The 23616-nt window shown below is 38.0% G+C and overlaps 1 protein-coding gene across 2 annotated transcripts in view; it reads left to right on the forward strand.

Moving 5' to 3' along the window:
- The window catches only part of SLC25A13 (solute carrier family 25 member 13), a 138941-nt gene that overhangs the window by 91625 nt on the left and 23700 nt on the right, over window positions 1–23616 (forward strand). For both annotated transcript variants that reach the window (XM_075922333.1, XM_025180350.2), the window contains 4 exons: window positions 957–1041; window positions 1446–1604; window positions 11445–11497; window positions 12370–12450. In XM_075922333.1, coding sequence (XP_075778448.1) covers window positions 957–1041; window positions 1446–1604; window positions 11445–11497; window positions 12370–12450 — 378 coding nt within the window. The remainder of the gene's footprint in view (window positions 1–956; window positions 1042–1445; window positions 1605–11444; window positions 11498–12369; window positions 12451–23616) is intronic.

Genomic DNA, 23616 nt, shown 5'->3' on the forward strand with positions numbered 1-23616 from the left:
CATATAGACAGTGATACATTTATGCTGTTCTATATAAGATACACTGAAATGTAATTATATGGTAGAAATGAGAAGATAAGCAATTTTTCAGTAATAGCATGCTGTAACGCTTGTATTTCTATATCTGATGTCAAGTAGTTTTTAAGTAAGGTGAGACTTGGGGGAGGTAAGCAAAATAAATCAGACCCTTACAAGTGCTACCATGTTTTGAAAATGTTGAAAACCATTGATCTACTTGATGCTTGGAGTGAAAGAATTTCAGTAACCTTGTGGCAAACTGTGTTACCTTGAATTACCTAAAAAGAAGTTAAATTTATTTTCTGTAGATCACTAGAGTATATAACAAGACATTACAGAAAGCTGATAAAATAAAACATGGAAAATTATTTCACTATGTCTTATTCCTTAGAGCATCCACCAACCTTATTAGGTAAGGTAATGGTGGGAAAGGAGGATTTAAGGACTACCACCATCTATGAATTCCTTTCTACTAGTAGAAAACAATTCTGAACATATGAACCATTTCTTAAATGTAAATCTAATCTGTGTTTGAATACTAACATACACAGGAATTTTAAAGTAGACTTGATTCCAGGTGTTTCATAATGATGTGTCTGCTAGTGCTTACTTTATAAAGCATTTTGGTCACTGTTTGACTTTGGGGATATATAATTGTGTTGAGAATGCCCAGTGTTGTCTTTTCCATTTCAATGATAGCAGGTTACATTTTTACAATAGCATAGAAAATAGGACTGCGACTTTCAATTATCTTTTAGGTTTTTTTTTTTTCTAACGTACAATTGGGATTACATAGCATTATCTACCATTGGTTTTACACACTTCTCCTGTGCGTGTATCTGTTTGGTTATAAGAGTCATTTTAGTGAAATGTATTCTAATTTTTTCTTTTTTACTCTTCTTATTGTCCCATCCCCACCCCAAATCATACCCTTGCAGAAAGCTCCAGGTGATGTTTCTCGCCCTGTTCTCATCCAGATAGCAGAATCGGCCTACAGGTTTGCCCTGGGTTCAGTTGCTGGAGGTTAGTCATGGATAAGTGGAAGAATGTTAATCTTCATGTTTTCTCTGTCTCACTCTCACTCTCACTCTCTCACATTCATATATCTTTCTTTTTGAGCCATAACTATGAGAGTTGAGGAACCTTTTGTATAATTTCTTTTGTACCTGCAAGTGATCAGAGATCTATTGGTGTTTTTTCTGCCTGGTTTGTCACCAGACTAGCTTCATAAGAGAGAGTTTTCTGATGAGGAAGGACTATGATGATACCTGTTTAATTAAAATTAATTGTAACATCCTTGTATGGAACCAGCAGATGAGAGAGACTCAAGTTACTACTGAGGTATAAGCATATATTGTATCTAGTACAGTTAATCAATACCTTGTATGCAAAATAACACTTTTCCACGTATCAAATTATGTTTGCAGCTGTTGGAGCCACTGCAGTATATCCAATTGATCTGGTGAAAACTCGAATGCAAAATCAGCGCTCTACTGGGTCATTTGTGGGAGAACTTATGTACAAAAACAGCTTTGATTGCTTTAAGAAAGTGCTGCGTTATGAAGGCTTCTTTGGACTGTACAGAGGTCAGTTTCCAAATATGTGCTGTGATGATATATGACCAAAAAATGTTTTCTGCCAACCTGAATTCCTCAGTCCCTGTTGTTAGGACTTGAATGAAAAAGGAAAAAGCTGACATTCTAGGCCTGTTTTATGCTTGTGTAGTCTAAATATCTTTGGTCAGACTTTTTGCTCCTAATATTAAGAGACAGGTCTATTCTAAATTAGGGCTCTGCAAACTTGTTCATAGTAAAAAGTACATCTTAATAGAGAAGTTGACTTGGAGGCCTCTTTCCCCCTCCATGCACAAAGTTATAGACCACCTGCCCTATCTACAATTGCATAAAACAGGTGTGGCAACCACAGCAATTTGCTTACAGGGAAAACTTAATAGAAGAGCTTTGATATCCCTCTAGTGTCTTGTAATCTTTGACAAAATGTTAATCAAACCATCTGCTTTTGTTCTTCATTTTATTGCACCCTCCCATCTGGTCTGTTTCCTTGACTGAAAACAAGGAGGAAAGCCAATACCATGTGAACATCCTGCTCTTCTTGGACCCTCAGCACGTGTTTCACTGATCACTAGTTGTCCACGGAATGCAGATTGTCATCTTTTATATACAGGCAGTCCCCGAGTCTGGTCTCTCCCTGGTCCTCTCCCTGGTCCTCCAGCAGACCAGGGAGAGGAAGCAAAGCGGCGGAACACGCGGGCAGCCCAGACATGTCTGGGCTGTCTGCTGCCCGCGTGCTCCGGGGCTTTGCTCTGCTTTGCTCCCCGTCCCCCTGGTCTGCAGACCAGGAGGACGGGGAGCAAAGCAGAGCAAAGCGGCAGAACACGCGGGCGGCGGACAGCCCAGATGCGTCTGGGCTGCCCGCGTGTTCCGCCGCTTTGCTCCCCGTCCCCCTGGTCTGCAGACCAGGGGGACGGGGAGCAAAGCCGCGGAGCCCGAGGGCAGCAGGACAGCCACGGCGCGTCTGGGCTGTCCCGCTGCCCCCGTGCTCCGCGGCTTTGCTCCGGGCACCTGTGGTACAGCAGCTGGGGTGCTGCCGGTTGGTCCCGTAGCGCCGCTCTGGGCGCTACGGGACCAACCCGGCAGCACCCCAGCTGCTCTGCCCCAGGCGTCCTGATTCAGCCACTGCTGGTTAGTTTCAGCAGCGGCTGACTTGGGGACGCCTGGGGCAGAGCAGCTTGGGTGCTGCTGGGTTGGTCCAGTAGCGCCGAGGAGCGGCGGCGCTACTGGACCAACCCAGCAGCACCCCAGCTGCTCTGCCCCAGGCGTCCCCAAGTCAGCAGCTGCTGAAACTGACCAGTGGCTGACTACAGGAAGCCCCTGCCTGGGGCTTCCTGGAATCAGCTGCTGATCAGTTTCAGCAGCGGCTGACTTGGGGATGCCTGGGGTTCTTAAGTTGAATCTGTATGTAAGTCAGAACTGGCGTCCAGATTCAGCCACTGTTGAAACTGATCAGTTTCAGCAGCGGCTGAATCTGGACGCCAGTTCCGACTTACATACAGATTCAACTTAAGAACAAATCTATAGTCCCTATCTTGTACGTAACCCGGGGACTGCCTGTATCTATATCAGCCCTTGTTATCTTGCCAGTCATGGCTGTGACTCAGAATCCAACTGAATGCAGTAGTCTAGTAGTTACACAAAAAGCAAAAAACATCAATAGTGTAACCTCAAGTTAGGATAGGTAGTCACAGGTAATAAAAAACTGGTACATGTGGTGGAAGTTTTTCTAGCAGTAGCACACAGGTAAAATAAATTGTTTATCTTCTGGATGTACCGGCACCTTTTTTTCTTACAAGAAAAGCACTGCTGACACCTATCAGTGAAGATTGTCTTTCATTTCCTATTTTGCCCTCATAGGAAGTGGAACCTGGATTGAAGTTGATTTTGCCTATCTTTTTAGAATAAACATACTAGATACTGTAGTGACTGAACCTCATTTCTGGAAACAACTCTTGCTTTCGGTCAGACTTCCTGTAAGAAATTCAACCTAAGGCAGACATGAACTATAGAAAATTTCAGATTACAGTAAGATTACATCTTGACAAAATTATGAGCAATTTAAAACAATCAGAAGAAAAAGTCTGAGGTGAAACCATGTTAGTCTCTGCTACAGACTAATATGTAGTATCATGAGCGCCACTTCTAATCATATGTATATATAGTTAGTCTCAAAGGTGCTGCAGGACTATTCGTTATTTGATAATAGAAAGTATTAGACAACCATAATAAGTTTACAGTGATGGTGTAGACTTGAGGAAGAGCTCTATGTAGTTTGAAAGCTCATACTGTCTTCCAGTAGAAGTTGATCCAATAAATGTTACTTTACCTACCTTGTGTTACTCCTAATAGGCATTGCTATACACTCTCCTGGTAATACACTGCTTCTCTGATTGTGAAGTGTGTTCCCCAATGGTGAATGGAGGAATATTTAGTGGGCATATGGTGGGTCGCAGGCCAATCCCCCTGGAGGGCAAGGAGGGAACTGCATCCAGTTGCAGCTTCACTCCCAGCCAGAGTGACATCCTGCCCTCATTCCCTTTTCAAACATGGGCCAGCTCTGCCCTTATTCACTCTAAACCCATAGACCAGTTCCTTCCACATCCCTCATTCAGCCTTCTGCTCCATCTTCAGCCCCAATTGGTCTGCTGAAGAATCCTTGACTGGGTTCTAATGGGAGGAGGGGCAAAAATAGGTTTCATTTTGGGGGCAACAGGAAGGCAACAAGACAAGTTTGAGCAGCACTGCTGCAATGTATGCTTTGAATTACTGTATTTTGGTTAACTAACTCCTCTATAAAACACTGATTATGTAGTTTAAACACAATGGAGATTTAATGCTTCTATAGCTACATTACTACCAGTTCTTTGAGTAAGTATAGTAATTCAGTAGGGAGTGCTAACAAATATTTTCTGCTTACTAGAGGTTTCTAGAAACCAAAACCTTAGAAAATGCCCATCTTAATAGTTGAAAAACATAATTTAATTTCCTAGTGTAAAGGTGCTATACCTGCATTTCCAAAATAGTAAATTGGCAGCATCAAGGTGCTGCTGTGAGTATTCCATTATATCTTCTTCTGAGCAATTGTGTAAACCACTCTAACACAAGGAATTTCAAATTGGGAAAATCATCAGCTATGTCTCCAGAAAGAGAAACATGTTTTGCTCGTCACATTGTTTGTGCATTGACCAGTCTTGCTTTATTTGCCAGTTTGGGGCAAGTAATACTGCGTTTATGAACTTCCACCACCACAACTCATCTTCTTCTTTATCTTGAAGTAAATGCTGAATGGGTGAATTTGCAGTTAGGTTGACATTATTAATGTCCCAAATATAGTATTATGATATCATTTCAGGATTAAACAGGAGGAGAACATGGGTTATTTTGAGCAACATTGTCATTGTAGAAGCAATTTGCTGGCAAAGTAAACTTCATTTTGTACAAACACTTTGTTTAAAGTTTGTCCCGGTATAACTCTCTTCCATTTTTAAAGATGACTATAGATGGTATTTTTTTTAAAAACTTTGAACTCCTCTAGCCACTTGCAGTGGCTGTTGGCTGCTACCTTGATGCCAGGTGTATGACAAGAAGAACACAGGAAAAGTTTGGGAGCAGAGGGGAAGTTTATAGAGGTTCCAATTATGTTTGGATACTGAGAGGGATGACCGGAATTTGAGGAACAAATGTACAGTTCATTATACTCACCTCCACTGTAGACACTAGAACAAAACAAAACAAAAAAACCCCAACCTGTCAGTTCATGCTACTGTTGATAGTAACCTGTAAATTCAATATTTAAAGTTAAAGTGGCACATGTGTGTCACTATTCAATAACTGAAGTGCTTTATTGTACCATGAAGTACTCAGAGATGTCTGTTAGCAAAGGAAACTTCAGTAGTCTAAACTCTGTGTTAACATAGCAATTATTCAAGTCAGAATTAAGATAGTTGGGCATTAGACACTATGTATACTGTAATGCCAGACAAGTGACTAGGTCTTCCAGACCCTATTCTGGATATTTTTTTCAACAGACCACATTTTTCCATTCACTGGAGCAAATAGAGATATTTTTATTTCCACTCCAGTTTTTAAAGGAGCAGAAATACCATGTCCTAAACCACCAATCTCAGATAAGGATAAATTACACCATCTTGTGGATGTAAAGAGAGCATTAACTTTAAAGAGAATTCAGTCCTATAGATAATTGGCATGGTGTCACTTGAAAGGCACCTAGATATCAGTTATAATGAGCACTGGTAAGTACTACTTCTGTGCCATTGCGGAAATACCCTTTCTACTTTATTAAGGACATTACTAAGGGCTCAAAAGCAAACTATTCCACGGCATTGGAAAGATAGAAAGTATGGTAGGAGACCACCTTGGATCAACCAAGAGATCTTACATGATCTAAAAGGAGTTATATAAAAAGTGGAAACTAGGTCAAATTACAAAGGATGAATATAAGCAAACAACAGGTATGCAGGGGCAAGATTAGAAAGGCAAAGGCACAAAATGAGATAAATCTAGCTAGAGACATAAAGAGTAACAAGAAGATGTTCTACAAATATACTAGCAAGAGGAAGACCAAGAACAGGGTAGGCCCATTGCTCAGTAAAAAGGGAGAAACAATAACAAGAAACTTGGAAATGGCAGAGGTGCTTCATGACGTCTTTGTTTTGGCTTTCGTCAAGAAGATGGATGGTGACAGGATGCCTACCATAGTGAGTGCTAGTGGAAATGGAATAGGTTTAGAAGTTAAAATAAAAAAAAAAGAACGTTAAAAATTACTTGAAAAAGTTAGATGTCTGCAAGTCACCAGGGCCTGTTGAAATGCATCCTAAAATACTCAAAGAGCTGATAGAGCAGGTGTCTGAGCCTTTACCTACCATCTTTGAAAAGTCATGGAAGTCAGGAGAGATTGCAGAAGACTGGAAAAGGGCAAATATAGTGCCCATCTATAAAAAAGGAAATAAGAACAACCCAGGAAACTACAGACCAGTCAGCCTCACTTGTGTGCCAGGGAAGATAATGGAGCAAGTAATAAAGGAATTCATCTGCAAAAATCTGCAAGATAATAAGGTGATAGGAAATAGCCAGCATGGATTTGTAAAGAACAAATCATGTCAAATCTGATAGCTTTCTTTGATAGGATATCAAGCTTTGTGGCTATTGAAGAAGCAGTGGGCTGTAGACTTTAGTAAGGCATGTGACATGGTCTTGCATGACCTTCTTATCAATGAACTAGGGAACTGCTACCTAGCTGGGGCTACTATGAGGTGGGTACATAACTGGCTGGATATCCATTCTCAGGGGGTAGTTATTAATGGTTCACAATCCTGCTGGAAAGGCATAACCAGTGGAGTTCCGCAGGGCTCTGTTTTGGGACCTGTTCAGTATCTTCATCAACGATTTAGATGATGGCATGGAGAGTACGCTTATTAAAGTTGCAGATGATACCAAGCTGGGAGGGGTTGCAAGTGCTTTGGAGGTTATGGTCAGAATTCAGAATGATCTGGACAAACTGGTCTGAGGGTAAATAGGATGAAGTTTATTAAGGACAAATGAAAAATACTCCACTTAGGAAGGAACAGTCAGTTTCATACGTATGGAATGGGAAAGTGACTGTCTAGGAAGGAGTACTGTAGAAAGCGATATGGGGTCATAGTGGACCACAAGCTAAATGTGTGTAAACAGTGTGACAGTGTTGCAAAAAAAAAGCAAACATGACTCTGGGATGCATGGAGTATTGTTAGCAAGACACGAGGAGTCATTCTCCCGCTCTACTCTGCAGTGATTAGGCCTTAATTGGAGTATTGTGTCCAGTTCTGGGCACCATATTTTATGAAAAATGTGGAGAAATTGGAGAAGGTCCAGAGAAGAGCAACAAAAAATGATTAAAGGTCTAGAAAACATGAGCTATGAGAAGAAGCTGAAAGAATTGGACTTGTCCCCTCTCAGACCTCTTTTCAAAACTAAACATGTAGCAGTTTTCAACTAGCTAAAAGGGTGTCACAAGGAGAAGGAAGAAAAATTGTTCTCCTTGTCCTCTAAGGATAGGACAAGAAGCCAGGGGTTTAAATTGCAGCAAGGGAGGCTTAGCTTGGACATTAGGAAAAAACTTCCTAACTGTCAGGATGGTTAAACACTGGATTAAATTGCTTGGGGAGATTGTGGAATCTCCATCACTGGAGATATTTAAGAACAAGTTGGCTAGACATCTATCAGGGATGATTTAGATAGTGCTTGGTCCTGCTGTGAAGGCAGGGGACTGGATTTGATGATCTCTCGAGGTCCCTGGCAGTTCTAGTATTCTATGATTCTACTGAGATGGTAAGAGAGACTTGGATCTTTGACCACAAATGAGAGGGACTTGATTTTTCTCTGAATTCCAAAGATGTCATTTCCAATGCCACAATATCATCACACGTCTCATCTATAGGCTTTAGTAACTCCTTTTGGTCACCATGTTGAATTTACATGTGTCATGAAATGGAATCTCTACAATAGAAACTTCATTTTCTACAAATTTGCATTTGGGTACAAATTTGGGTACAAAGTAATAGTGTAAACCCACTCTAATAATGTCTGGTGTTTGGTGTAAATCATGTAATAGGAAAGTTTGTAGTATTCTGTTGCCAACTCTGTATTAAGGGCTTCAAGCATTTTATGTAGATTGAGCACTAGGTCTTCCCGCCTAGTTTTTTCTGTTTGTTATAGTTATCTGAGACTGAACAAAGAAAAATAAAGCCTGGTGTGAAATAGGGATGTTAGATAGCATGTAACTGGTTCAAATTTTAGCGGTTACATGACTATTCCATAGTCCCTGGGGATGGGAATGACTTCCTGCACTGCTGCCTCTGATACAGAGGCAGTAGCACAGGGTGGCGGCAGCCCTTGTCTGTGTGGGCTCTGAGCTCCTCACATACAGATGCTGTTCCAGTGCGGAGCAGCCCATTTGCGGCAGGCTCAGGATCACTGGGGACAGAGGCTGCTCCATGGGATGCTGGAATAGCCTCTTTCCATGGGGACCCCAAGTCCCCCGCCACAGTCACATACACACACGCTGCTGCTTCTAAAAGTGGCAGCAATGTCGGGAGGAGCAAGCGGCTCTGCAAAGCTTGTGCTGGGGGACTCAGCTTTTAACACTGGTTCCTGTCCCCAATATTTTTCGTCTCTCCATATGTCTATCAAAGTCAGTGGGAGTTTTTCTGTTGACTTAATTGGACTTGAGGTGGAGTGTGTGAGATGTGCATCCATCTGCTATTCAGGAAAATTCAAATGTACTCTTACGCTGGAGTAAATTCAGATTTACTTTAGGTTTATAAAGTGATGATTGCAAATAGAATCAGGCCCAAAATAAAGCATGGATTGTTAGATTTCAGTCTTATTCAGTATGTTTTCCAGCCCCATTCATTTTGCACTACTGACTGAATGAGGCGCAGCGGTCCTGTTGGAAAAGGAGTAATTAATTGTGTGATCATTATCCTAATGCATTTGCATAGAAGTCAGAGTTAAGGTTGCACATGCCACTAGAACTGATTGGAAATTTTCAAAATTTAGAATTCCTCAGCCAAGTGAGGACAATTTTCCTTTGCAAACTTTTCCCATTTTGGGGGCAAGCTTTTCATGCAGTTACAGCATTTCAATTTTTTTGTTTGTTTGACTGTTCAACAATATAACTCTACCTCTTTTTAATATAATTAATTTATGTGGAGAAATGTACATGTAGTAATACATAGACACCATTTGCAAATATATAGACACCATTCCTTGAACTAAGGATGCTAACTAGCGATTCATTTACTAGTCAAGCAGTAGATGGAATTTCCATTGACTACTCAACTAGTCAATAGGCCCTTCCGCGTTCCACCTTTGAAAAGCATTTCAAAATGGAAGCGCCTGCATGGAGCCTGGGGATAGTGGTGGACTCAGTCCCATGCTGGCCCCAGGCTCCGTGCTGCACTTCCTCTTCAGTGGGCACTTCCTCTTCAAAGCTGGCACTCCTCACAGGGTCAGCGAGGGAGTCCCCAGTTGATCCGGGCTCCACCCAGCATTTCAGAGCAGCAGCGCACAGAGTCAGCTCGGGAGCCCAGAGTCAGCTCGGGAGTCTGTTTTGAAAATAGAGGTGGGGGGGTTGACTAGTCCTTTTCATTCTTATCTTGAACTGCAGAATATAGTTCAACTGCTTCTGAAACAACAAGCCAAATGATACTATTTGTAGCAAATGTCAGTAGCAACCAGAAAAGATGGAGGATTGGTGCAAGACAGGAAAAATATCTATAGGTCAGATTAATGTATTTTTCATTCTATTTGACATCTAAACATCTAGTTTGGTGGCAAAAAAGCCCTTTGGCAGGCAGTCTCCTTAAACATATAACTATAGTTGAAGCCTCTTCACCCAAACATGAGACTAGCACATATTAGATTTAGTGTAATTTTATCTAAAAGTACTGTGTAAATTATAGGGATGTAAGCGAGTAGTTGAGTCCTCAACTGCTCGCTCCCCCCCTTGCTGCCTCCGTATGAGAGACAGCAAGGGGGGGGTTAAACAGGAGCTAGTGCTGGGGGGAAACGGCTTAAAAGCTGGCTCCCCCTAGCACCATCACCACGTTGCTGCCAGCTCTCCTCCCCCTTGATACCTTTGTCAGAGGCAGCAGGCTGTGGGATAATGGGATGCTGCCAGGAAGCAAACTCTGCCCGCAGCGGCCCGAGGCTCACTATGGGCAGAGGCTGTTCCAGCAGCAGCCCCTGTCCAAGGGGATCCCAACGGGGAGCTGCTCCCCTTTCCCCCCCCCCCCCGCCCATCCACTACATGAACACGGGCTGCTGAACCTGGCGCAAGCTGGGACCAAGCCATCCCAGTTCATGCTAGTCCTGGACCACTGTGGACGCTGCATTACAAGAGCTGCCTGGCTTCGGGAGCTACTCCCGTTGCAACTCTGCAGAACGGCTCCCCTTATCGACTACACAATTAGTCAGATAACTGCTCCTTAACATCCTTAGTAAAATACTGAAGTACTTCAGGCTTGCTCCTGTAAATAGTATGTAAATAGTGCTGTAAATATGTAAATAGTGCTGTAAATTGCATTCTCTTTTCACTATGCAGTGCTCCATTGAGCCAGCATTCTCTCCCCATATCCTGGCTGTAAGGTTCTGTATCTTCTTTAAACCATTTCAGATTTTTTTTCCCAAAAATAGATTGTTCACTTTAACTCAATAAAGCTGTGCTGACTAGTGACTCTCAGCTCCAGCTATATAGTGCAGCTCTGTTCAGAGAAATCAGAAATTCTATATAGTGGTAGCTAAATAATACAACTTTCCCTGTCTAAGCTTTTGGGGAGTTATACCTCTCTAGACAAATTACTCAACTTAAGAATGCGGTTGTACATGTTTGGCTGTTTTGCATTATTTTCTTTCATATCCTCTTAGCTCCTTCCACCTTATATTGTTACTTTATGTCCCCAAAATGCTTTATTTTCCTAATTTTCAAATGCAGATAATTTGTTTCCCTCTGCCGAATGATCTTGAACTTTTACCTAAAGAAATAACAGAACAAATTTTGATGTGTAGAGCAGAATCCAGTATTATTTTAGTAAACCTGTCTTGGTACATACATTTCTTAAATCATTTAATATTAGTTTAAGTGCAAAGTAACTAAAATATGGATAGGAAGTTGCTTTGATTTCATGTGGCAGTGAGAAGTTTGTTCTTGAAATGGAATGTTTAAGTACTCATTAAATATAATAGCAGAAAATTGCCCTCGTTTCTGTGTGGTGATCTTTGCATATAGCCGTTGATTTGTTTAGCTAATGCTAAGTTATTTAATACATTTAAGCTCTCTTTTTGTGTTTACAGGTCTTTTACCACAATTACTGGGAGTAGCCCCTGAGAAGGCCATAAAACTTACTGTAAGTTTCAGAGTGGGGGTTCTAGCTTTTAGCCATCATTTTTATGTCTGAATTTCCAATGAGGGAGATGCAGGGTTTTTGTGCTTTAATGTGTTAGAATATATTCCATGCTTTTTGTTAAATGAAGTTTTACTTCCAAAGGGAATGGCAATTGCTCACTTCTCAACCATGGGCACTGCAAGTGGAATACTAGCATCATGCTTGTATTTCTGAAAACGGGCTGATTAAACCTATCATTTGGGGGCTTAATTCAAAATGTTTAAAGTGTCGCTAACCCACTAGTTTTATTGCTCTGTTTTGAAGTAGTGCAGGCCTGGGTTTTGTTTGTTCTCATAAAGGAATAACATTTTTTTCCCTGCAGTTGTGTTTAATTCCTAGATTTAATATAAAATAATGCTTGCATACAATGTAACTCTGTTATGAAAGAATCCTGTTTGCATGTATTCTTATTATGTACATTACTTGTTTTTTAACTCATATAATTTTAAATTTTCTGAAAATTTTGAAGGCATTAAAGAATTTCTCATTATAATGTAATCAAAATGCATTGTTTATACACAAAAGCCAGTGATGTTTCTTTTTCATTAAGCTAACATTGCTGTAAAAAAGTATTGCATTTTGAAATCCAATTTTACATTGGCTTTCAATTACCATTTTGGAGTCTCTTAAGGAAGCTTATGATTATTTCATATATCCTTAAAATACTGTGTTTATTTGAAAAAGAGTACAACACCAAGATTTAAAATATTTCATATACTATATAAGATTTTATTTAATATCTGGATTTATTTACATTTTTAATAACACAATTTATAATTAGTATGTGCTTCTCATTCCTTATTTATCAGCTTTCCTAAATTCTTGTTTTTAAGGTTAATGATTTTGTGAGAGACAAATTTATGAACAAAGATCATTCTGTCCCCCTGGCAGCAGAGATTCTTGCTGGCGGTTGTGTAAGTATCTTCTTTACATTGCCTACATTTGGGAGAGATTTATGTATACTATATAAGATTTAATTTTGTGGACTAAGGTTTCAGCTTTACCACAGATCCAGTACAAGGACAGAATCTACTAGAGCAACTTAGTTTTTCCCTAGGTAGTCCAGTTCTTGATGTGGAAGGTAAAACATTTCTCTGTTTCTTGTCTTTTAATGAGTTTGTATAATTCTTCACATCTTAAAATTGCTTCCTTTAATAAAGCCACATTGGCTGCAGTATATGGCCTAAATAGGATTCATACTAACCTTTCCAGAAGTTAATAATTAGTGCATTATTTCATTGTGGAACCCACTGCGCAATGTCATTTTTCTCCTGATGTGTTCTTGCGCCCACTAATTTTAACTTTTTGCAGTGATACTGTCTTTGCATATGGCAAAAAGTACTCATGCTTCCTTGCATTTGTAGGAGACGTACGTAGGCTGTGTTAACTACTGCATAATGCATTCCTGAATGTAGGCTGTATTTAAAACCCACTATACACTAAAAGACTGTCTCCCTTGCAGAGAATAGTATCTTAATGAACAACCTGCATCTCATTCTGCAAATGACCATATTTTACACTTTGATTTAGTTCTATCTAGTCATGCTATATCTCAGTTTATCTAGTGTATTTGATTTTGTTCAAGCGAATATAAATTCTTTAAGTAAAATGAACTCTTGTTCAAAGACTAGTGCACTTTAAAGATAAAGAACTCTGTTTATTTAAACTGGCTTTGATCACTGGGGCAGAAGCAGTGTTGGTATATTTTTCAATCTAACTTAGTTTCTGCTGTCATAAGACAGATGAGGTCACATTTTAAAGAAGTTTTTATCTGCTGAAAATTATGTTGAAGAACAACAACAAAACAAATAATTCTATTTTAACATCAGTAGTGCAGAGCTTCACGCTGTATGTGCTTGCAAAGAGCACGTTACGATTATCTGAGCCTCAGGGAGAGTTGTTTGAATGTAGTAGTACAGACTGAGAAGTCCTGGCTTTCTGTAATTCTCATGAGATGAGGCAGGATTTGGCTGCTGTCTGACTGCTGCTTCTGTTTGATCACTGACCTGTTGTAGACTGCCAGGTAGGATCCCCTTGTTCTGTAACTTTAGGAGCATGAAAAAAAAAAGAATGTGGGCCTTTAAAGATCCAAATAAAAGCAGAGAATAACCAAAGGGAAAATGCAATAAAGTACTTGTGAATACAAAAATGCTTGCTCCTCCCATTTAGAAAAATTGTAGTTGTGTGCATGTGTCATAGAGAATTCAGTGCATCTTTTCAACATGAAACTACACTAATTTAACCTAGATTTGTTTTATTGGCAGATTAATTTTTTTATGTTGTGCAGCTAACACTGGTTCTTTCACTGTACCCTGTCATTTATGAGAATTCCGTAGCAAGACTTTTTTTCAATAGTTCATTGTAACCTAAGGATCATCTTTAAGAGGAAGATTGCTTGGAACTTATTTTTAAACATGCTGTAAATGTTGGATTATCCCAGTTGGCATTTGAAATATAAAGATAATTGAGATTCTGCATAAAGTTCTGGCAAGAGATGTGGTGGTAGAATACTTTGAGTTTTCTTTAATTGAAGTGTTTCACTTACGGGTACCGTTTAGTGCCAGATAGATAGGTTGTGACTTGTATCGTCTTCCTGCAGGTGGTCTCATTTTTTTATATTTGTGCCTCCACTTCAAACTTACAGCACGGATTGTATTTAGCACTGATGACTAGCTACTGACTTGAATGGAAGGAAAGTGAGTTATTTGGAAAAGCCCACCCTTGTCTTCTGCATCTGTAAAAAACATTGCTAATATCATTTGGGAGGCAAATAGATAGTGGTATATAGTATCTCAAACACCTGTTATAGCTTATTGATAATCATTATCCTACAGATGTTCACAGGATTCCAAGAATGTCATAATTGACCCTGGAGGAGGACAGCTAATTAAAATTAATTTTGCTCAAACCTCAACTATAGACGGGTGATATTTTTACATTTAAAAATAATGGTCACCTTCTCTTATATCTAAGTCTATATTCTTTGATCAACTAGGAACTTCTACACTTTTTCATCTAATAAACCTGAATATTTTTTTTTCCATTTCCAAGCACAGTGGAAGGACCAAGCAGCTCTGTAGATATACTTGTCCCTTTAGTAATACAAAGGGCTTTCAAGGGTTTGGTGTCACATGAGCAGTTCCACTCTGCTGTTCGGCCAACCATTGCTAGGCGTTGACTTTTAAGTCCCTGGAGAGCTCACCTTGCATCATAATTACTGAGAATTAGTACACATGGCTGACTTTTGCACTTGTAACCAAAGCTGCTTGTTTCATTGAACAAGCCTTTTTCTGTTTTGTAAACTGTTTTCTCCCCTGCAAAAAAAATGCACAAAGATCTTTGCTTCATGACCTCATGCTATTTAGTTCAGCTAACAGCCTGTTTCATAGCTTTTATTATGTGAAGATGAAAGTGGTAGTTTGTCTAAAATTAAAAGAAAACAAAAAAAATTCCTAGAACACAATTAAAAGAAAACTATAACCTTTATAGATTATTTTATACAATTTAAGGAGAATTGAAGTATAAGTCACTCTGTTGAATCAGAAGCATTAAATTCTGCTTCTTCATTTATAAGGCATCCTACTATTATAAGGTTATACGGTTGCTTGTTTATTATAACTTATTAATATATAATTAAGGCTGTAATTTGCATTGTGCTTGACAGGAATGAAGAGAGGTGGTCTTTACATATTTGATACTCCTATTTTGATCTGTGAATTTTGAGAATCCTTTATAGTCCTTTACAGTATTACAAATCTTCATTTCTGAGACATAGTAAAGTGTCCGATGGTACTTTGGGCCTGCAATTCAGATCTTTTAAAGCTTATGCAGAAAATATTAGTTAAAGTCCTCAACTTTTAGAATGCAAAACCATGTAATTGGCCTAATATTGTGGCTACCTGCACGGAAACCATGACAAGGGGATAAGTTTTACTGCTAGGTACAGGGTGACAGAGGCTGATCTCCTTTTATAGTATGTAGTAATATTCTTGAAGCTTCTAGGAGAAAACATTTTCCCCCAACTTTCAAGTTACTTCACATTGGTAACTGTTCCAGAGAAAGTTATTGGCATCTGAGGCCATCCTGCTTTAATGATATACCACAGTATTAACTGAAAAGGACCAACAAAATGTAGAAGGCCAATTTTATTTTGAAAAATGGTTATTCATATTGTGCATAGCTACTTAAAGCTGATACTGGTTAAGACATTAAGCAATTGCTTGGGTACAGTAATATGAATCATTCTCTCACTCAGGTCGTAATCAGAGTAAACGCTCCAGTTGCATTGTTATTTAAAGTTTGACTTTCTTTAAAACAATGTCTGTGTCATAAAACGTTGAGATGTGAATATTCTGCTTTCTTGCATATATATTAGCTTTCTTTTTAAATGAAGTGATGACAAAATGAATAACTTGTGTTAACCCTGGAAGTACGGGGCAGAGATTCAAGTATTGAAAATCAAATATATTAAAAAACAGGAATAGTTGGTCACTGGATTATTAGCAAGAATAGGAAAAATAAACAATGACTTAAAATAAACATCTATACAATATTCTAAACTCCTTCCATATACTAATATAATCACCCGTATAAATCAGTAGCTTGATATTTTGTAAGAAGCACTACAAGGCAAAATATTGTTCTTCCGTTAGTGTTCAAGTATGCACTGTCTCCCAACAAATCTGTGTGTCCGATTTTAAATAATGGAATTCGATACAATTACAGCTTCCATACAACTTGCTTTTATTTAAATTGTTGTGACAGATTTAGATATATATTTATAGAAGTTTTATGTTTATAATAATAAAGTTGAGACATACTACACCTGGAATTCTACCATGTGACATAAAAATTAGATGTTACAGGATTTTAGGATTTGCTTCACTTCAAAATGTGCAAAATTCTAGTTAGCAATAATTTATAAAAGGTAAATACACTAACACTCTGTGGAAGTTCTGACAAATAATCAACTGCAAATTCTTAATATTATTACTTAAAATATTGTTTTTGTTTTTGAAGATAATAAAGATGAGTCCAGAGATGTGTCCTTGAGAGCTATGTATTCTCTCCAGGTAATCACAACCCTCTTGGATGTTTTGCCTGCAAGAATCCAGAGATCTTTAGTCTTAACTATAAATTAATGGAAACTAAAGGTGTCATTTCAATGTATTTTATTTGGCTGAGAAATCTAGGTTATGGATAAAAAGAAACTTAGAGCAATATGCCAAGGAAAAAAATGTGCGTGTCAGAGAAAATAGAACAGCCTCATTCTTGTTAATGCTAAAAGTTCTGGTACAGTGTATTTAGGTAGTTAGAGAAATAATGGTGTTCTTTATGATTGCTGATATTAACTTTGAAAGGAAATGGAGCACACTTTTTTGAACTCTTAACAGATTAACTCTAAGAGGTCTATTCTCCCATCAATACGTGCATACAACTTCCATTAGTGTCAGTAGGAGTTGCACATGCATATAAAAACCCAACATTCACTTTTTTGGTTTAAGGAGGAGCTGTGGAAGATCCAACTATTAAAAAGTTCCATAACTTAAATTTAGCTGTGAAGAATATGGTCTCTTTCTGAGACTTATTGTGTATAAATACATTTTAAATATATATATATATATATATATATATATATATATATATATATATATATATATATATATATATATATATATATATATATATATATAAATATTAACTTCCAGAACATATATCTAGATCAAGACTCAGATTTTAGAGGCACCATTTGGTAAAGCCAGATGTGCTTTAAAACTGTTACATTTGAGTTGTTTTCAATTAATTGTTCAACCAACCTTAGTTTTTAGGTGTTGTGTTAGAGTGGTGGCAGTATAAAGTAACATAATATTATATAGAGGCCATTGAAGCAGAAAGTCTTAGACTAGAGGGAGAGTTTATGGTGTATATTTTTCCTTAGAGACCAGATGAGGAATTCCAAGCCACCTTTTCTTGTATTTTTGGATTTTCTCCTAGTTCACTGAATTTTTCACCCAGCCCCATTTGTTTAAATTCTCTTTCTTAAAGCATGGAGAGCATGTTCATGTATGCATAAAAAAATGGTGGTGGGTGGGTGGGTGTGTGTGTGTGTACTTTTCTAAAGCTTGTTCATTTCGTGTATATTTTCCAAGACACAGGATACATGTAGACGTCAAGGCTATTTCGGGGTATCCCGAAATAGCTACCCCACATCCAAGATACACGTCCACTATTTTGAAATAATTTTTGAAATAACGGATGCACTATTTTGGCATCCCTGTAAACCTCGTACCACGAGGAATAAAGGATGTCTCAAAATAATGCTTTATTTTGAAATTTGGCACTGTGTAGACACGGCAAATTTCGAAATAGCCTGTTTTGAAATAAAATCAAAATAAGATACACAATTTGTGTAGCGCAAATTGCGTATCTTATTTCGATTTTAGAATGCAGTCTAGATGTACCCAAGAGTCTGATTTTTTTGCAATAGAATTCATACATAAATCTTAAAATAATCAGGGGGGGAAGAGTATGGTTGTAGTTAAATAGTTTAAAATCCTAAAGTATATAATCTTTTTGAACTAGAAAATCTCATTTTTCATTGAATGTGCTTAGTGTTCTGCATATTTTAAATATTTAAAACATGGTTTTACTCCTATATTGAAAATAACAATTGTGGAAGCTTATTGTATGGGCAGAGTATTTTATAGCTCCCAAAATATGAATTGTTCTAAATTACGTTTAACTGTACTGCACTTTCCAATCCCCCTTTTAAGGAAGCTGAAGTTTTTAGTTTACTAATAAAAGTTAAAAAAAAAAATTCCAAATCAGAAATTCAGATCCAGTTATCTAATTGTGATGGGAAGATATTTATAATGTGACAATACCAAGAAATAATGGGTTACAGTTTTAATACAGCTACAATGCCTTAAGGCATGGAAGGTCTGTAAATCATTAAATGATACCACTGGTAGTCAAAATAGACAAAAGTACAGCAAGCAGAGCCAGATGTTAACATATTTGACAGGTCTGCAACTTAATTGCTTTTATAACACTAATCAAGTAGGCTCCACTTTAATTTCTTGGCTAGGCTTCTGAAGAACAGTTCTACCTGTTTAATGGAAAATAGTAAATCTACTGGTTTTTCCATTGGTCAGAGTTTTGTGAATAAACCATCATTTTCTGCTTAGCCATGTTTTAAAGAAATAAGGGTGAAGGAAATCTCAACAACTTTTATCTATTTGTCTCCAAAATTATTCAAGCAGGAATCTGCTTTGCTGTGTTTGATCAGACTAATTACAATTCTGTTTGTGGGTTGTTTTAATGTGAGTCTCTGAGGAAACTTACTTCTCAATTTTTGCTTATGGATATTGAGGGGGCTTCAAGTGTTTGAGATTGCAGCGTGGCAACTTGGACACATAGGCTAGCCCAGTGTTTCTCAAGCAGTGGTACGAGCACCCTTACGAGTACTCGAGAGAAGACTGGGGGGTACATCAATGCAACTGATATTTGGAGAAAACTGAATTTCTGTGTTAAGTTTTACAGTGCTTTATTATTTTTGTACTTTTTACACCCAAAAATTTCATCACCCGCCCAACTACGATTAAGTTGTTTAAACAAATGTGTTGCAATGGTAGAAAAAAAAATTTGCGTCTGAAAACTGTAGGTACTGGGGGTACTTAGACTTTTTTTTTTAAGGGACGCTTTATAAAAAAAAAAAAAAAAAAAAGGTTGAGAGACACTGGGCTAGCCAGTCTAGAAGCCTTCTTTAACCAGAGCTGGAATAACTACTACACAAAGGACAGGCTGACTGGGAAAGTGTAACTCTACCTGGTAGTTATGAGTCTGACTCCTTTGCTGAGCTTATCAATGTCCGGTCATAAGCAGAGTGAGCTAAGTAGTGGTGATCCCAAGTGTTGTGCACCTTTTCATGGCAAATATACTTGTACTGCATACAGTTTGCATTGCCGGAGATTGCTATCCACACCTATACAGAGGTGTGGATAGCAATCACAACCAGGAATACAGTGAGCAGTGTTTAGTGAAAAACTAGAGTTTTCTACCTTTTTACCTGCCAAGAGATAAGTGGATTACCCTTCTCAGGAGCTGGGAGAGGACAAACATGTAAAGTCAAGAGCTGACCAGTCGGAGTATCTCCCTGGAGCGATTTGAAAAGAAACTTCATATAAAAATGTGAAGTAATTTCCATTTTACATTATTTGAAATTTATCCTTTTTTCCCCCACAAAAATTAACTGTTCTTTCTATCCAACATATCAAAATGGCTATCAAGACTTTTCATCTGCTGACCCTCTGGATTTTTCAGGAATCAGTTTACTGAAAAATTCTGGTTTTCAATAAATAAAATATTTTTATAAAAATATAGATTAAAATGTGAAAAATAGCATATTTTTCATTCATTACATATTTCATTTTTTTTAAAAAGACACTTTTCAAAGTATAAACTGTTTGTCTGAAATTATTTGGTGCTTGTTCTGTTTTCACCAAAATCTTATCTCAGGTGCCACTATGAAGTCATGTCCTGAAGTCTTGTCTTGACTCCTAGCTGTTTGGCACATTTTTAAGTCTTTGTTTCAGTAATCTGAGTCAGTGCTGACCTCTCAAACCCAGTAGATAGGAGAGAAGATGCCCAGTGTAGCAGCATTTATAGCAATACTCATTTGATTTCTTTTAAGTATTTGTAAAACAGGACTTTGGAGGAGAGTAAGACTGATTAAGACCCTAGACTGGAACTTGGTACATCTTAGATTCAGTATGTGGTTCTGTCTGTGGTACTGCAGGCAAAACTCAGTTGCCCATACATGGAATGAGGATCATGTGTTGTCTTTTGTCTCACTCTTTGTGTATCTTGTCCATTACAAATCTACAGAACTTGCTTCCTCAAGGTTAAGCTTGAATTTACATTTATTCTTTTCAGTGAGTTCCTAGCAATTTCTGTTTGTGAAGGTGGATCTTATTTAGCGTATAGGTGCAAAAAGCTCCAGTTGCACTAAGACAGAGCTACTCAACTTTGGAAGTCCCAGGGGCTACAATGACACTCACAGCACATGCCAAGGGCCACAATTTAAGTGTGTTTGTATATACATGCATATATATGCAAATAGCTTCTTTCACATTGACAGGAATGAATGCAAAGATTAAGGCAAGACTACAGAACAAACTGGCCACATTTAAGTCAGTTCTGCTGATATTAATAAAATGCAATATTTACCCAACTTCCACCCATATGACAGCACTTTTAATGAGCAATGACAGCCCAGGAATTTAACTACTAAAATGCATATCCACAGAAGACCATTATATTGACTACTTTTTTATTTTGGCTCCCGTGTGTGGGCTGCGTGTTGAGCCCCACGTAAATCCAAACCACACCACGGGCCGGTCGTGTGTTGAGTAGCCCTGGTATAAGGTTATACTTCCATTGAGAGGTGGTCTGATAATATAAACTCCCAAGATCCGAGTAGGATCACTTACGGGAATGGAGGATGGGGGGGCGGGACTGTAAAGAAGAAACATTAACTCACAGAATTTTTAAAAGTGCACTTTTTATATATTGTGTCCATATGTGAAAGCACAAACCAAGAGGACTATAAAATGTTTAATGTGTAGTATAATTCTTAAGATCTTGGAGATGTTCAACTGTTGTCCTCATGCCTTCCATCAAATAATATAAATACTAGTGTATATTATCATTAAAAGTCAGTCAAGTTGTAAGTTTGTGATGCTTTAAAAACAGTAAAAATAAGTTATGTCTTTACATTAGTTGGATTATTGCAATACACTATAGTTTGCAGATCTTGCAAAGAATTTTCTATACAGCACCTTCAGGATTAATTCCCACATGCTGGTCATGCTCCTCTGATGATGCTACTACTATTACTGCAGTGTTACTTCTGTTTATCTGAAATAGGACATAAATGGCATGATTGGTATTTGTGCTGATTTTACAGTATGTTGTTATATTAGCATCCTTATGGGCTGATGAATACAATTTAAAATATGATTTTAAAAGGAGCAGAATTTCAGTCCAGTAATTGAAGTCTGAGCCCATCTGTGGTTTGTATTGACATACTGTAATTAGAACAGCCTTTAGAAGGCCAGTCGTCATTAGTTGAGAAGGAATTTTTAACTTAAGAGCCTTAGGATCCATGAAAAGGAATCTTTCTTTACTTAAGGGTATTTGCATTTGTAAGTAGCTATTTAAATGAAGTGAAAGGAAATTCAGAAATCCCCAGGTGGGTAAGTTTTTAACTCTAAATAAAGAAGTGGGCATTATGAGGGCATAGTTGAAAAGCAAAATGTCTATTAACCTGTTAATAAAGTTTACCAAGAAGGGACATGTTGTATAGTGCCCATAGAGGGGAGAGAATTAAGCTTGAGTGTGTTGGATTTAATAGCTTTTTATTCTCTGATAATTTCAGACTAAGCATATAGTTTACAAAGTCTGCCTTTTTTGTGCAGGCTCCAGTAATATTAAAATAACTTTGTACTGCAAAGGTTACAAAAAATTGATTGAAAGCCCCAGACCATTTTTACAAACTAAAATGACAGGAAGATATTTTTCATGAAAGTTTTGTCTCCGCGAGTTCCATCAATAGATAGTACTAGCAACTCTGAGGTATTGGAGAAAACAGATGAAAGAGGCTCGTCTTGTTTCACCTGGTCCGGATAAAGAGAGGCAGGATACACTTGTGACTTTAGTTACTGGACTGGGCTCCAGCCGAAGCCCAAATGTCTACATTGCCATTTAACAGCCCCCTTACTCTGAGCCTCCCACTCCTAAATCAGCTAAAATGGGCCATCTGCAGGTGTTGAATTGCACTGTACACATACCCAAACCACTTACAAATGTTAACAAATTAGATGTCCCAGTATGAGGAAGCTAATTAGTATCTCCATTTTGCAGACTGGAAATTGATACAAAAGAAGTGTAAGTGTCCAGAGCCACTAATCGTATATGTTATTAAGTGGTCAAGTTGTGCATGGAACTCTGTGACTTTAACCACAAGACAGAGCTTTGTCCCATGTATATATGTCTGTATACAGAAAGCCACATCTGTTTTACACATATATTTCATTGTTCTTCAGAACTGAATCTACAGCCTTGCTCTGGCATTTAGATTTATACTTTTCCAGTCTCTTTTTATGGATTTGTAAATTATTCAAAACATTCTAGTGAGTTTTCTCATCCTTTTTCAGTTTTATAAATTGAACTTCCATTTTGTCATCTTTTGGTTTCCTGTTGGTGCAAATTAAAGAAATATGTGTACTCTTAGTGAGGACATAGTGAACTGCTAGGAAAATAGGTGTGGGGAAAAATAATTTATTTTGCACAAACCGAAATCAGTTCATATATGTGGAACAAAATGTATCTCACTACTCTTTAAACAAAGAAATGGGAACAGTCTGAATTTTAGTTATAAGATAGCGTTCTATGACAAATGTTCTACTACTTTTTAAAATCATTGTTCTAAAAGAGCAAATGTCTTTTAAACATGAAAAATTTACGTAAGATTGTGGCAAGGGCTGAAGATTTATGAAAATCAGGAACGTTGGCTTATAGTTAACCCTGGAACTGAATGGAAAGCAGGAAAAGGGGGCAAGCTTAAGCAGTGTTTGTCAGAAAATCTGTGATGATGCATATTCATAAATGATTATAACACATTACAGGTACAGTTTTTTTCTTCAAAATGAACAACGTGTAATTGCATGTAGTGATAGTATGTATGTTGCCTCAAAGTCAAGCTTATGTGAAATAGCAGTTTGAGTCACCATAAGACTTTGGCTTCCTGATTTCTTGGTGGTATGTGGATGGAGAGGAAACAGATAGCAGCAGGCTGGTTGTTTTATCACTAATATTTTGTTTGAAGGGTATTTCTTATTAAAATACAGAACTGAGGTTGCATGCTGCAGTAGTGTACATACTGAAAAATTTCAGGTGCCAACAAGAATAGCAGTTTTACCCATACCAGTATTCTAGTTTGGTAAAAGCAGCTTAAATTATGCCAATTTGAAAGTCAAAACCAGTTGAGCTGCAGAAGAGCGTGCTTTTTATGGTCAAAA

Source organism: Pelodiscus sinensis, chromosome 2, assembly GCF_049634645.1.
Source record: "Pelodiscus sinensis isolate JC-2024 chromosome 2, ASM4963464v1, whole genome shotgun sequence".
Classification (NCBI taxonomy): Eukaryota; Metazoa; Chordata; order Testudines; family Trionychidae; genus Pelodiscus; species Pelodiscus sinensis.